At 41.7% G+C, this 13984-nt stretch overlaps 1 protein-coding gene across 5 annotated transcripts in view; it reads left to right on the top strand.

The window, feature by feature from the left end:
* tjp1a (tight junction protein 1a) overlaps positions 1-13984 on the top strand; it is a 174442-nt gene that overhangs the window by 61628 nt on the left and 98830 nt on the right. For all 5 annotated transcript variants that reach the window (XM_059640092.1, XM_048520641.2, XM_048520639.2 and 2 more), the window contains exon 2: positions 10149-10205. In XM_059640092.1, coding sequence (XP_059496075.1) covers positions 10149-10205 — 57 coding nt within the window. The remainder of the gene's footprint in view (positions 1-10148; positions 10206-13984) is intronic.

Below are 13984 nucleotides of genomic sequence, written 5' to 3'. Positions count from 1 at the left end.
GCTCTTCTGAGGGTTGATGTGGCCTCTTTCCCCACTGTAGGGATTCTATGATTATAAGACTCATGAGCTGAAGTTGGCTATTAAAGTCTGTTGTACCATTCAATCAGATCATAGCCGATCTGATAATCTGAAACTCTACTTTCCTGCCTTATCACCAGATTGCTCAATTCCTATACTCCATTAAAATTCATCTGTCTGAACTCTGAATAAATTTCCTGACCCAGCGTCAGCAGCTCCATGTGGTAAAGAATTCCACAGATTCACCCCCTTCTGAGGGGGGGGGGGAATTCCTCCATTGCTCAGTCACAGATGTACAGAACGGAAACAGACCCTTTCATTCGAACTCCTCCATGCCAACTGGATATCTTAGATAAATGTGGTCCCACTTGCCAGCTTTTGGCCTATGTATCCCTGTAAACCCTTAATCATTTTTCCATCCAGATGCCTTTTAGATGATATAATTGTGCTAACCTCCCACCACTTCCTCTGGCATTCTGTACATGCACCACCCTCTGTGTGAAGAAGCTGCCCCTTGGGTCAGTTTTAAATCTTTCACCTTTTAAACCTATGTTGACTAGTTTTGGAGTGTTTCTCCCCCACCCCCCAAACTGTGGGGAAAAGACCTTGTTTCTTTACCCTATCCATGCCCCTCATGATTTTATAAACATCCACAAGGTCACCCCTCAGCCTCTGACGCTCCAGGAGAATAGCCCCAGCCTATTCAGCCTCTCCCTGCAGCTCAAACCCTCCAATCCTGACAACATGGTTGTAAATCTTTTCTGAACCCTCTCAAGTTTCACAACATCCTCCCTATGATGGAGTGACCAGAATTGCACACACCATTTCAAAAGTAGCCAAATCAATGTCCTGTACAGCTGCAACATGATCTTAGAACTCGTATACTCTGCACTGACCAGTAAAGGCAAGTATACCAAATGCTGCCTTGACTGTCGTATCTACCCTTGACTCTGCTTTCAAGAAATTATGAACCTGCACCCCAAGATCTTTGTTCAGCAACACTCCCCAGCACCTTACCATGAAGTATATAAGTCTTGCCCTGATTTGCCTTTCCAAAATACAGCACTTCAGCAGTTCTAAATTAAACTGCATCTGCCACTCTTTGGTCCAGTAGCTCAACTGATCAAGATCCTGTTGTACTGTGAGGTAACCTTCTTTGCTGTCCACTACACCACCAATCCTGATGTCATCTGCAAAATTAGTAACCATATGTCCTATGTTCACATCCAAATCATGGATCCAGCACTGATCCTTGTGGCACACCACTGGCCACCGGCCTCAGGCCTCTGGCCTCCATTCTGAAAAGCAACCCTCCACTATCACTCTGTCTTCTACCTTCTAGCCAGTTCTGTATCCAAATGGCTGGTTCTCCCTGTATTCCATATGATCTAACCTTGCTGACCAGTCTATGAAGAACTTTGCCAAACGCCTTACTGAAGTCCATATAGATCACGCCCACGCTCTAACCTCATCAATCCTTTTCATAACTTCTTCAAAAAACTTAGGAAATTGTGTCTCACTGATTTGATTGTCATATTGACTATCCCTAATCAGTCCTTTACAACTACGTGTAATTCCTGCCCCTCAGGATTCCCTCCAACAATGTGCTCACCCTCCTTGTGATTCAGAGCTATAGTACATTGGGCAGTTATGTATTCCCTTCAAGACTTAGTTTCTGATGGTTACGCTTTCACAGTAGCTTGATGTAGTTTTGATATTTCTTTGGCATTACTGCAAGTGTGTAAGTGGGAAGAATGCAGAAAGGCTTGGACATGCTACAAGAGTTGGCAAAGAAGTGGCAGATGAAATGCAATGTTGGAAAGTGTGAGGCTATGCACTTGGGTAAGAGGAGGAAGTGTGGACTGTTTTCTAAATAGGGAAAAGCTCAAGCACAAAGGGACTTGGTATTCTCATTCAGAATTCTTTAAAGGCTAACATATAGCTTTAAGTTGGCAGTTAAGAAGGCAAATGCATTTTCGCATTCATTTCAAGAGGGCTAGAACACAAAAGCAGAATGTACTGCTGAGGCTGCATAAGGCTGTGGTCAAACCTCACTTGGAATGTTGAGTAGTTTTGGGTCCTGTATGTAAGGAAGGATGTGCTGGCATTGGTGGGAGTCCAGAGAAGATTTACAAGAATGATCCCAAAAATGAAGGACTTGTCCTAAGTGGTTGAGAACTGTGGGTTTCCACTCACTTTAGGAGATTGGAAGATCTCATTGAAACCTAAAGGCCACTGAGGGGCCTAGATAGGGTGGGCATATAAGAGATGTTTCCAGTAGTAAGTGGGATGAGAACCCATGGGCACAACCTCCATGAAGAGGTGATCCTTTTTGAACAGAGATGAGGAAACTTTTCTGCAGCCAGAGAGTGGTGAACCAGTGGAATTCATTGCCACAGAGAATTATCGAATCCCTACAGTGTGGAAAGAGGCCATCCAGCCAATTAGGTCTGCACTGACCCTCTAAAGGCCATCCTATTCCAACTCAAACCACCACCTATCCCCATAACCCCGCATTGGCTAAACCACTTAGCTGCACATCCCAGGACACTATGGGGCAATTCAGCATGGCTAGTCCACTTAAATTACAGATCTTTGGACTGTGGGACGAAACTGGTGGAAACCCACTTAAACATGGGGCAATGTGCAATTTCCACACAGTCACCCGAGGCTGAAATGATACCCAGGTCCCTGGCACTGAGGGAGTATGCTAGCCGTTTGAGCTGCTGTGGAGACCAAGTCATTGAGTATATTTCAGAGGGAGTCTTGATTGGCAAAGGGGTCAAGGGTTACAGGGAGAAACACACCACCCAAGATCAAATGACAGAGCAGACTCTGTACCAAGTGACCCAAAGCTGCTTCCATGTCTTATGATCTTCTTGAACTCCTCGCTGCACTGCAAAATTTGTTTTTTGTTTGTAGCTAAGACATCGATCTGAATTCCTTTGCAAATATGTTTGACTTTTCAGTGAGATTTTCAAATTAGTTTTCAATCTTGCATTATTTGCAATGAGTGCAAATGGAAAGAATATCTTAAAATGGTAATGTTCAAAAACATGAAATGGAGTTCAGTTAGAATGGAATTTTACTGTGTTTTTATGACTACAGTCTGGAATCAAACACAGATTCACTTGTTTAGGAAGCTTAACTTTGTTGACTTGCTCTCCTGAGTGATGTCTTGAAAGTAGTAGTAATTATTTTAAAATCCTGTTTATGCAGCATGCACTATAATTGGCCTCTAAATGCCCCAGGATGCTGAGTGCTAGTGTATATCAGTGATGTTTACAATTTTAAATCTCCATGCATTAATCTGTCTGACTCCACTGATCCGTTACATTGATTTTGGAGAGTCACATGAGCCGTTCACAAACAAAACAAAAGGAGTCTGTCAGCAACATTTGGTGCTGCCTGAATGGGTGTGTCAAGATTGTCAAATCCTGGGGCTTCTAAATACCAAATCAAAAACTTAAATTGGAGTAGAAGTATGCTGTGTTGACCTTTGACATGTATCACACAGTCATCACATTACTTAAGAACAAAAGCAGTAAATCCTTCATAAATACTTTACAAAATATCTTGTATAGCATGGTCTACTATGTTTTCCTACCTTTTAGTTAAGTGAAGATGTGACAATGATTTTTCTCATCTGTTGGGCTTATTGATGAAGTAATTCTAAATTAGGCCCTCCCTAGAAAATAATATTGAAGAGCTAGTCACCTGAAGCATCTTTGCTAATGGGTTTGTGGAGTGGTGAGCTGTTCTGCAGCTGTCTCAGACAAGGTAGAAATCAAGAGATAGAAGTTTGAAAAGCTGTCTAAAGTGGATTTTTATTTCTGTGAGATAATAAATCTTGAGACACTCCTTCACCCAGGGTGTGGAATTCTTGGCCAGAGAAAGGGGTTGAGGCCAAACTTGAATGTTTTCAAGGAATTGAGTAAGTTCTTAGGGTTAAAGGGTGTGGACTGAAAGTGGGAACAGAGTGCTGAGTTGGATGATCAATCATGATTGTGTTGAATGGTAGAGCAGACTTGAAAGGCCACTTGGCCATCTCCTATTTTCTACTTTTACTGTTTTGAAACTGTTACTTGGGCAGTGTTCATCTAGCATTTATCAACTGGATCCAAGCTTGTGGGTAAATTAGGAATCTTTGACAGTTTATTGACGACTTGTTCAAAGTTTCACATTTACCCTGCTCTCTGTCTGTCTCTCTTGCTCTCCCTCCCTCTCCTCTCCTCTCCTCCCCTCCTCTCCTTTTTTAATGGCTCACTTGTATAGATACACACAATACTTTATAGATATAAAATAAATATATTTGTGTATATGTTGACAGTTGTTCAAGGAACACCATCCATTTTCCTTTTGACCTTTTTAATTATTGATATTAACACTTGTCAACTGTGTACCACATTCATTTGACATTAGCAGCCTTTACAGTTCTGTACCAAAAGGTTTTAGTAAAGTGCATTAAGTATATGGAATACGCTTGCTCATCAGCCAAGACCTATTGCAGCTTTGGTAAAGAGCAGTGCAAAAAATAACTCTCTTCAATTCAGTACAGATGAATGGGTGTCATGCTAGCGGAATGTAACAAAAATACTGATGAAATATTCTCTTGCAAAGAATGTAAAATGATGCAGAGTTAATCTTGAAATAATAATTTAAAATCCAACGTTAAGACCTCCGAGCATTCTAGATAGTGGCGTTGAAACCTCTTGGTACTGTAGAGTTGCTTCTTCCTGTGGCAGGCTTTGGTGACAATTTACAATAGTAGAATCTTTTAAGCAGTTGACTTGTTTAAAATGGGAAAATGATTGCTAGAATAGGTGATATTTTATTATTTTTGCCATTTTTATGTTGGGCATATTTGCAATGGTAGACACTTAATTAAATAGTTCATGACTCTTCAAAGATATATCTCAGTGAAGAAGGAGATTCTCAGAAGTGGATACACTGACAGTGGTTAACTGGGGAAGTTAAGGATAGTATCACATTGAAAAAAGGGGAGGCAGTGGATGTAATATATTTGGATTTTCAGAAGATCTTTGATAAGATACCACACAAGGTTATATCATGTATCACCCCCACAGTGTTGAAGGTAGTATGTAAGCATAGGTAGATAACCAACAGAGGACAGAATTGGGATAGGCGGGGCATTTTCAAGATGGCAACTTCCAAGTAATAGTGAATGCATACACACTTTCCTTAACTGATTCAATTACCAAGTTTGCAGCTGACAGAAAAGTAGGTGAGAGGACAGTTGGTGAGGATGATCCAGGGTGTTTGCTGTGAGATATGGACAAGTTAAGTGAATATGATCTTAGCAAATGGAATGTAATGTAGAGAAATGAGAGGTTATGCACTTTGTCAGGAAGAACAGAGGAGCTGAATCTTAAGTGGAGAAAGACTGTAGAAAACTACAGCGCAGAGGGATTGGAAGATTTCGTGTATGAATGTCACATAGCTAGCAGCCAAGTTCATCCGGTAATAGAGAAGGCAAATAGAACGTTTGGCGTTTTTTGTCAAAGGGAATTGTGTAGAATAGTCCAGAGGCTTTGCCCAAACGATATGAGGCAGACCACAGCAAGAATACTATGAATTGTTTTGAGACATTCATTTAAGGACAGATATATACTGGCTGTAGCAGAGGTTCCAAGGTTTCACCTGGCTGATGTAGGGTGTGAAGGGACTATCTTATATAGCGAGGTTGAATAGGGTCTGCGCTCATTGGAATTTAGAAGAATGAGAGATGACCTTACTGAAGCAAGATTCTTACCGTGTTTGACAGGGTAGATGTGGAGAGCTTGTCTCTTTTGGGAGAGTTTAGGACCAGAGGACGACGACATCTCAAAATAAAGGATTGCCAGTTAAGACAAAAACGAGGAGGACTTTGTTCTGAGTAGTGAATCTGTGGAATTCTTTATCACACAAGACTGTTGAGGCTAGGCCGTTAAGTGCACTCAAGGCTGAGGTAGACCTTTTTTTCCAATCGGTAATGGAATTGAGGGTCATGACAAAGCAGGAAAGTGGAGTTGAGGGTCATCAAATAACTAGATCTCATTGAATGATAGAGCACACGCTGGGCTGAATGACCTTATACTGCTCCCATTTCTTATTTTTAAGTGAATATTCTATCACCAGGTTTGCAGATGACGTGTCTATGGAGAGATATAGGTTAGTTAGGTCAGTGGGCAAAATCTTAGATGAAGTACAATGTCAGAAAACATGAAGTTGTGCACTTCGGCAGGAGTTATAAAGGAGTTGAATTTTTTTTGAATGGAGGAAAGATGAAAGAAAACTGGCAGAGAGGGATGGACATCCTGGATCATGAAATGGGAACAGGAGTAGACCATTCGACGACTCCAGCTGGCTCTGCATTCAGTCAGACTGTGGCTGATCTGACGTTGCTGACATCCAATTTTTTTGCGCTTTCCCTGTAACCCTTGATTTCCCCAGCTGATCAATAGCCTAGCTCTCTCGGCCTTAAATACATGCAAGGATTCTGGCCCCACAGACTCATGCAGAAAGGAGTCCCAAAGGTTCCCGACCCTCTGAGACGAAATTCCTCCTCCTTTATTCTGAGGAAGTAGAGCTGAAGATTATCGGATTAGTCAAGATCTCATTGAATGGCGAAGAGCACTTGATATAGCGAAGAGCCAAATTCTATGCCTTTATAGTAAAAAGATATTTGGAAAATTTGTGTAGGTGTGACCCCAGAAAAATCTTATCCAAAAAATCAAATGTGTGGTTAAAGGTCACAAGTGTGGGGTATAGTAACACAGTAATGAATTACTGTAAAGTTTGTAAATTCTGACTTGACGATGGATAGAGCTACATTGATCGGTGAATGCTGCGCTGTGGTGGCTTGCTGCTGCAAGCCAATTAGCCATTTAGCTTCTCTGCTCTGATTAGAACCTAAAAAGTAAATAGGACCATATATTGGAAATAATAATACAAAACTTGAATTTTTAAATTCTGTAACAGGCCTAGATTTGGTAAGGGTTTACCCCCTTTCTCTTCCCATGGGAAAAGATGGTATTTGTGATATTTTTAGCCAAATATAATTGTAGCTTGCAGGAATGTAGCTGCACTGTCTCCCTCAGCAGTGGAACAAAGACACCAAGCGATTAATCCTAGATCCTTCTCTTGATAAATGTAGCGAGTATTTTGTCAAGACCTTCTGGGCTGTGTAACACACTTGATTGAAATGCAAATGATGGGGACAATTTGAGGTGATTACGAGCCATTGATTTTAAGTAAATATTGGAACAAGTAAATGTAGCACTTATAAGTTCACTGAAGACACAAGTGTCTAATTTTGGCTTGGTGTCTGCTATAGAAGATTTATGCATTAACATTGTTACAGCATGTAGATTTAATTGTATTAATTTTGAACCCTGAATACAAAGGGCTTCCTGCTTTTAAAAATTGCTTTAGTTATGTTTCACATTCACGGCACTGGATAAATGCAAGTTACTGTTTGCTGTGTGAATAAATATAGACTGACAGACTGCAGTGCTAAGCCATACAGACCAGGAATGTCTGAATTTAGTTGTGTGGTCTATGCTGAGCTGGCTGATGTTGACTACAGCAGCAAGGAGTTGTAATTTGCTTCTTCACCTCAGGGAGAGAAATCAGCAACTTTTCCATCATTGCTGTGCAGCAATCGCTCCTAGAAGGACTTAAGTGCATTTATATGATATGATATGATATGATTTTTTTTTAATACCCAAGAAATTTAAAGATTGGTTGGAGTAATAGAATTACAGATGTGAATGCCTGCAGTCTTTAATTAGAAGACAATTAAGGCTGATATAAGACCTAATGTTGGTCAAACACAATCACGTCTGTGCTATGAGATTGAGAGGAATGATTGCAAGGTAAATTTGGGTGTCACCAGTCTTCATACAGATACTGACTGCATGTGTGCCTGTGAATAGCTAGAAGCAACCTGGTAAATTAGTGACCAAAGAGTAGGTGGGAGAAGGGAATGGACTCCACTCATTGGGAAGCAGCGAAGGGAACTCTGGGGAGGCAGGGGTAATAATACTGAGTGTTGGGGAAGAAAATGGACTCTGGGTGTTGAGGTGGTGGAATAGACTCTGGCTGTCAGGGAGGTTGAGGGAAGGAATGGACTTGGTTGTTCTGTGATGTTAGGGAATGGAGGACAGTGGCGTGCTGGTGGAATGGAGTACAACCTCTGCATTTCCAATGGAAAATTGCTTTGGTATTGGGAGGAGTGTACACACGGCAGAAGGCAAACAGTCTCTGTTGAAAGAGTGATATGAGGTGTGGAGGAGCAGAATGGTCACAGGTGTTTGGTTGTCCGAGACCAGACACTTTTCGGATATTGGACTGGGATTTAGAGACTCTGGATGTTGGATTAGCCGATGGACAGACTGCAGCTGCTGGGAACGAAGTGACAGTTTAGGGTGCGGGGAGGAGGTGAGAGTTGTGTGTAGGTGGACCCCAGGGCATTGGGATGGGGCTAATAAACACAGTATTGTGAGAGAACGATGGTAGCTTTTTGGGCTAGATATACTCTGGCTTTTATCTGCCAACTGTTTGGAGATGTTATTGCAACGTCTGGAGCAGATGGGGCCTAAACCCAGAGGTAGGTACCCAACCACTGCATTGCAAGAATCCTCCGACTTTGCCTTTTATTTTTAGGGACAGGCAGTTGCCAGGTTTTAGCTTTGTGGGGTGTGTGTAGGCTCCATATGTTGTGTTCGGAGGAAAATAAAATCTGATTATTTTCACTAGAAAGATGGAGATTGAGGGGGGATCTGATTGAAGTCTACAAAATCATGAGGGGTATAGACCAGGTGGATAGCAGAAAGTTACAACCATCCTTCTAAGCACTAGTCTCTAAACAAAGGTTCTTGTGACCCTACCTCTGAGCTAGGAGATTTGGGTTTAAGTTCTACCAGTTCCTGACTTGGGCCCTAACTTCTCTCAACAGGTTGATTCTAAATTATCACAAGAAGCACAAAATAAAATGACACAGTCCTTACATGGGATTACAGCATTACTTTTCTCTTCTTTTACACTCCATCTTCTAAAATCCTGGTTAGATTTTAAATGAATTAAGATTTCTCCTGACTGATTGATTTATTTTATTACTGTTGATCTTAGGCTGTTCACTTCCATTTGGGGCAGTCTTTCATATTTGAATGCTGTGTTTGATGTGTGAGATCCACGGGAGATTCTGCTCGGCATACACTTGTTCTTGTTTTCCCTTTGCCAATCACGGGACCAATCACAAATTTATAACATGCATGAGAACATCATCTTTATTGCTTTCCTGCCTATTCTATCAAGGGTGAACCTGGGTTGAGGTTTTATACAGAACTTTGTGATATCACAAAATGAACTTCAATCAAATGTTGCTTTTATAATTCAGGGCATGATTTGTAAGACATGACCCAGCTACATTTGGAGATGAAAGGTTAATCAGTTGTGAATCATTTGTGTTTACATCTGGGCTTCCTTGAACTTCAGGGACTGATTAGTTCAATCCTGCCAACGAATGATCAATGTGGATCAGGGTTTTACTGGAACCATGGGCATTCAAGATAGAGATGATGGAATTGAGTGAGCAGTGTAACTAATGCAGAAGTATTGTTTTGAGTAGAAAGTTGGAGATTGAGAATGTGCAGTTTAAAATGTTTTGGTGACTTGGGTAAGGTTTTTATCTGGATGCAAAAACTCGAAGGTATTTGAGTTTGAGGCACTTATCAAATTATTGAACACTGCAAGTTTGTGTTATCTTGTGGTTTTGGCATTTTATAATGACTTGGTCACTGGAAGCAAAAAATCTGACTCGTGCAATTTGTTCAAAAATTGCAAAGTTGTAAGTACTGAGATTTAAATGCTTTGCTTCTGTTAATATGAAATAGTGTTATGGATCTGGACTGATATCCATTTCCAGTTGTGTGGTGTTTTGTTCTCAAAATTCATTATCATGTTGAAGCATTTTTTGGAAACCCTATTCAGCATGATTTTTTTGGATTTTTGTAATTGCTTGAATTCTGTAATTAATGTAAATTTTGTCCCGTGAGTTCTAAGTTGTCATTTCATTACAGAAAACAGTCTCTGCTTTCTAAATTTATTTGTACTACTTTTTCTTGCAGAATACAGTTATGGAGGAAACGGTGATCTGGGAACAGCAGACGGTTACACTTCACAGGGTGAGTCATCAGCTACATTTAACTATGCTGTGAACTTCTGGCTATTAACTGCTCAATATATAATTCTGGGCCTGATGGCAGGAAATGTCAGAAGGAAACTTTTTTCCATAATTTCTTGAACCTGATAGATGTGATTCCAACTGAGAGATTTCTGTCGGAAGTCTGTATGCATCAAGTAAAGCATGCTACCACATTAACTCAGTTGGCCAACAAAATCTGTAACTGAACTTTTGGCAAAAAAGGTCAGTACACTAGATGGGCTAAAGGGTGATTTTAAAAAAAATCTTAGGACATGACTAACAGTCAAAGTATGCTTTTTGTTTTGAATAATTTATTCAGAATCTGTGATTTGTCTTGTATGTCATTTTTTCCTTTATTAACTGCAATATTATAGAGCCATCATGCATGGAAACAAACCCCTTGGTCCAACCAGACCATGCTGAACAGAATTCCAAAATAAACTTGGCCCATATCCCTCCAAGCATTTTTTATTCATGTACTTCAGATGTCTTTTAAACATCGTAACTGTACCTGCATCCACAACTTCCTCTAGAAGCTCTGTGTGTGCACCCTTCAAGTCTTTTATTTTAAATCTTTTTCCTCTCACCTTAAAAATGTACCCCCTAGCCTTAATCCTCAACCCCAGGAAAAAGTCGTTACCATCTCTGCCTGTCATTATTTGATAAAACCTCTATAAGATCAGTCTTGACCTGTTATGGTCCAGTGGAAAATAGTCCCAGCTTATTAGTGCCCCCTATAACGCAAACCCTCCATTTCTGGCACCATCCTGATAAATCTCTCTGAACCCTCTCCACCACCTCAATTTCCTTCCAATAATGAGTCCAGAAGAGGCCCCGCCAATGCCCTGTACACCCTTAACATGAATGTCCCAACTCCTCTACTCAAAGGTCTAAACGATAAAGGCAAGCAAGCCATCTTAACCAGCCTATCTATATATGATGCAAATGTCAAAGAAATATGTACCTGAACCCTAAATCCCTCTATTTTGCAATATTGCCCAGGGCCCTACTTTTAGTTTTATACGTCTTGCCTTTGTTTGTATTCACAAGATGCCATAACTCCCATTTATCCAAATCGAACTCCATCTGCCACTCTTCAGCCCATTGACTCAATTGATCAAGATCTTTGTCTTAGACAACAATCTTCACTGTTCACTAGACCACCAATCTTGGTGTCATCCACCAACTTAGTGACTTCTGGCACAGAGTCTGTCCCTGCTGCTCAGAAGGGAAGGGGGAAGAGGAGCAGAGCAGTAGTCATTGGGGACCCCATCGTTAGGGGGACAGACAGGTTCTGTGGGGACGAGAGAGACTCATGGTTGGTGTGTTGCCTCTGAGGTGCCAGGGTGTGTGATGTCTCTGATCATGTTTTTGGGATCCTTAAGGGGGTGGGGGAGCAGCCCCAAGTCGTGGTCCACATAGGCACCAACGACATAGGTAGGAAGAGAGATGGGGATTTAAGACAGAAATTCAGGGAGCTAGGATGGAAGCTTAGAGCTAGGACGAACAGAGTTGTTGTCTCTGGTTTGTTGCCCATGCCACATGCTAGTGAGGCAAGGAATAGGGAGAGAGAGGAGTTGAAGACGTGGCTACAGGGATGGTGCAGGAGGGAGGGTTTTGGATTCTTGGATAATTGGGGCTCTTCCTAGGGTAGGTGGGACCTCTGCAAGCCGGATGGTCTTCACCTGAACCAGAGGGGTACCGATATCCTGGGGTTGGGGGAGGGGGGAGAATTTGCTAAGGCTATTCGGGTGGGTTTAAACTAATTCAGCAGGGGGATGGGAACCAAAATTGTCGTTAGAGTATAGAAAAGGTTGAGAGGAGGGAGGTCTGAAATAAAGCTTCAGGGACCAAGATGGCACCGGCAAGCATGAAGTTGGTTTGAAGTGTGTCTACTTCAACACCAGAGCAACAAACAAGACTTCTCAAAATCTGAGAAGTCTAGTGACATGAGGTAAGGTCTAATTTTGATTTGCATATTATTGGTTTCTAGCTAAATGCTTTGTAAAGGTTGAAAAGTCTCATTCCTTTATCTGTATTAGTCTGGAATAAGGCGGGTGAACTTGCAGCATGGGTTGGTACCAGGGACTTCGATGTTGTGGCCATTTCAGAGACATGGATAGAGCAGGGACAGGAATGGTTGTTGCAGGTTCCCGGATTTAGATGTTTCAGTAAGAACAGAGAAGATGGTAAAGGGGGGCGGGGGAGGGGAGGGAGGTGTGGTATTGTTGGTCAAGGACAGTATTACAGTTGCAGAAAGGATGTTTGGGGACTTGTCAACTGAGGTAGTATGGGCTGAGGTTAGAAACAGGAAAGGAGAGGTCACCCTGTTGGGAGTTTTCTATAGGCTTCTGAATAGTTCCAGATATGTAGAGGAAAGGATAGCAAAGATGATTCTCGATACAAGTGAGAGAGACAGGGTAGTTGTTATGGGGGACTTCAACTTTACCAATATTGACTGGGAACACCTTTAGTTCGAGTACTATAGATGGTCAGTTTTTGTCCAGTGTGTGCAGGAGGGCTTCCTGACACAGTTTGTAGATAGGCCAACAAGGGGTGAAGCCACATTAGATTTGGTACTGGGTAATGAGCCTGGCCAGGTGTTAGATTTGGAAGTAGGTGAGCACTTTGGTGATAGCATTCACAATTCTGTTAGGTTTACTTTAGTGATGGAAAGGGATAGGTGTATACCACTGGGCAAGAGTTATAGCTGGGGGAAAGGCAATTATGATGAGATTAGGCAAGATTTAGGTTGCATAGGATGGGGATGGGCACATTAGAAATGTGGAGCCTATTCAAGGAAAAGCTCTTGTATGTCCTAGATAAGTATGTACCTGTCAGGTAAGGGAGGAAGCTGTAGAGCGCGGGAGCCGTGGTTTACGAAGGAGGTGGAATCTCTGATCAAGAGGAAGAAGAAGGCTTATGTTAGGATGAGATGTGAAGGCTCAGTTAGGGCTCTTGAGGGTTACAAGGTAGCCAGGAAAGACCTAAAGAGAGAGCTCAGAAGAGCCAGGAGGAGACATGAGAAGTTGTTGGCGGATAGGATCAGGGTAAACCTTAAGGCTTTCTATAGGTATTTAAGGAATAAAAAAAATGACGAAAGTAAGATTAGGGCCAATCAAGGGTAGTAGTGGGAAGTTGTGTGTGGAGACAGAGGAGATAGGACAAGCACTAAATGAATATTTATCGACAGTATTCACTCTAGAAAATGACAATGTTGTCGAGGAGAATACTGAAATACAGGCTACTAGATTAGGTGGGATTGAGGTTCACAAGGAAGAGATATTAGAAATCCTACAGAGTGTGAACATAGATAATTCCCCTGGGCTGTAAGGGATTTATCCTAGGATCCTCTGGGAAGCCATGGAGGAGATTCCCGAGCCTTTGGAATTGATCTTTTAACTCGCCATTGTCTACAGGAGTAGTGCCAGACGACTGGAGGATAGAAAAATGTGGCTCCCCTGTTCAGGAAGAGGAGTAGAGACAACCCTGGTAATTATAGACCAGTGAGCCTTACCTCAGTTGTTGGTGAGGTGTTGGAAAAGGTTATAAGAGATAGGATTTATAATCATCTGGCAAAGAATAAATTGATTAGGGATAGTCAGCATGGGTTTGTGAAGGGAAGGTTGTGCCTCACAAGCCTTATTGAGTTCTTTGAGAAGGTGACCAAACAGATAGATGAGAGTAAACCGGTTGATGTGGTGTATATGGATTTCAGCAAGGCGTTCGATCAGGTTCTCCACAGTAGGCTATTGTACA

This window comes from Stegostoma tigrinum, chromosome 36 (genome assembly GCF_030684315.1).
Source record: "Stegostoma tigrinum isolate sSteTig4 chromosome 36, sSteTig4.hap1, whole genome shotgun sequence".
In the NCBI taxonomy this organism is placed as follows: domain Eukaryota; kingdom Metazoa; phylum Chordata; class Chondrichthyes; order Orectolobiformes; family Stegostomatidae; genus Stegostoma; species Stegostoma tigrinum.
Note: the sequence above shows the minus strand (reverse complement) of the source record. Positions and strands in the feature narration are given on the sequence as shown.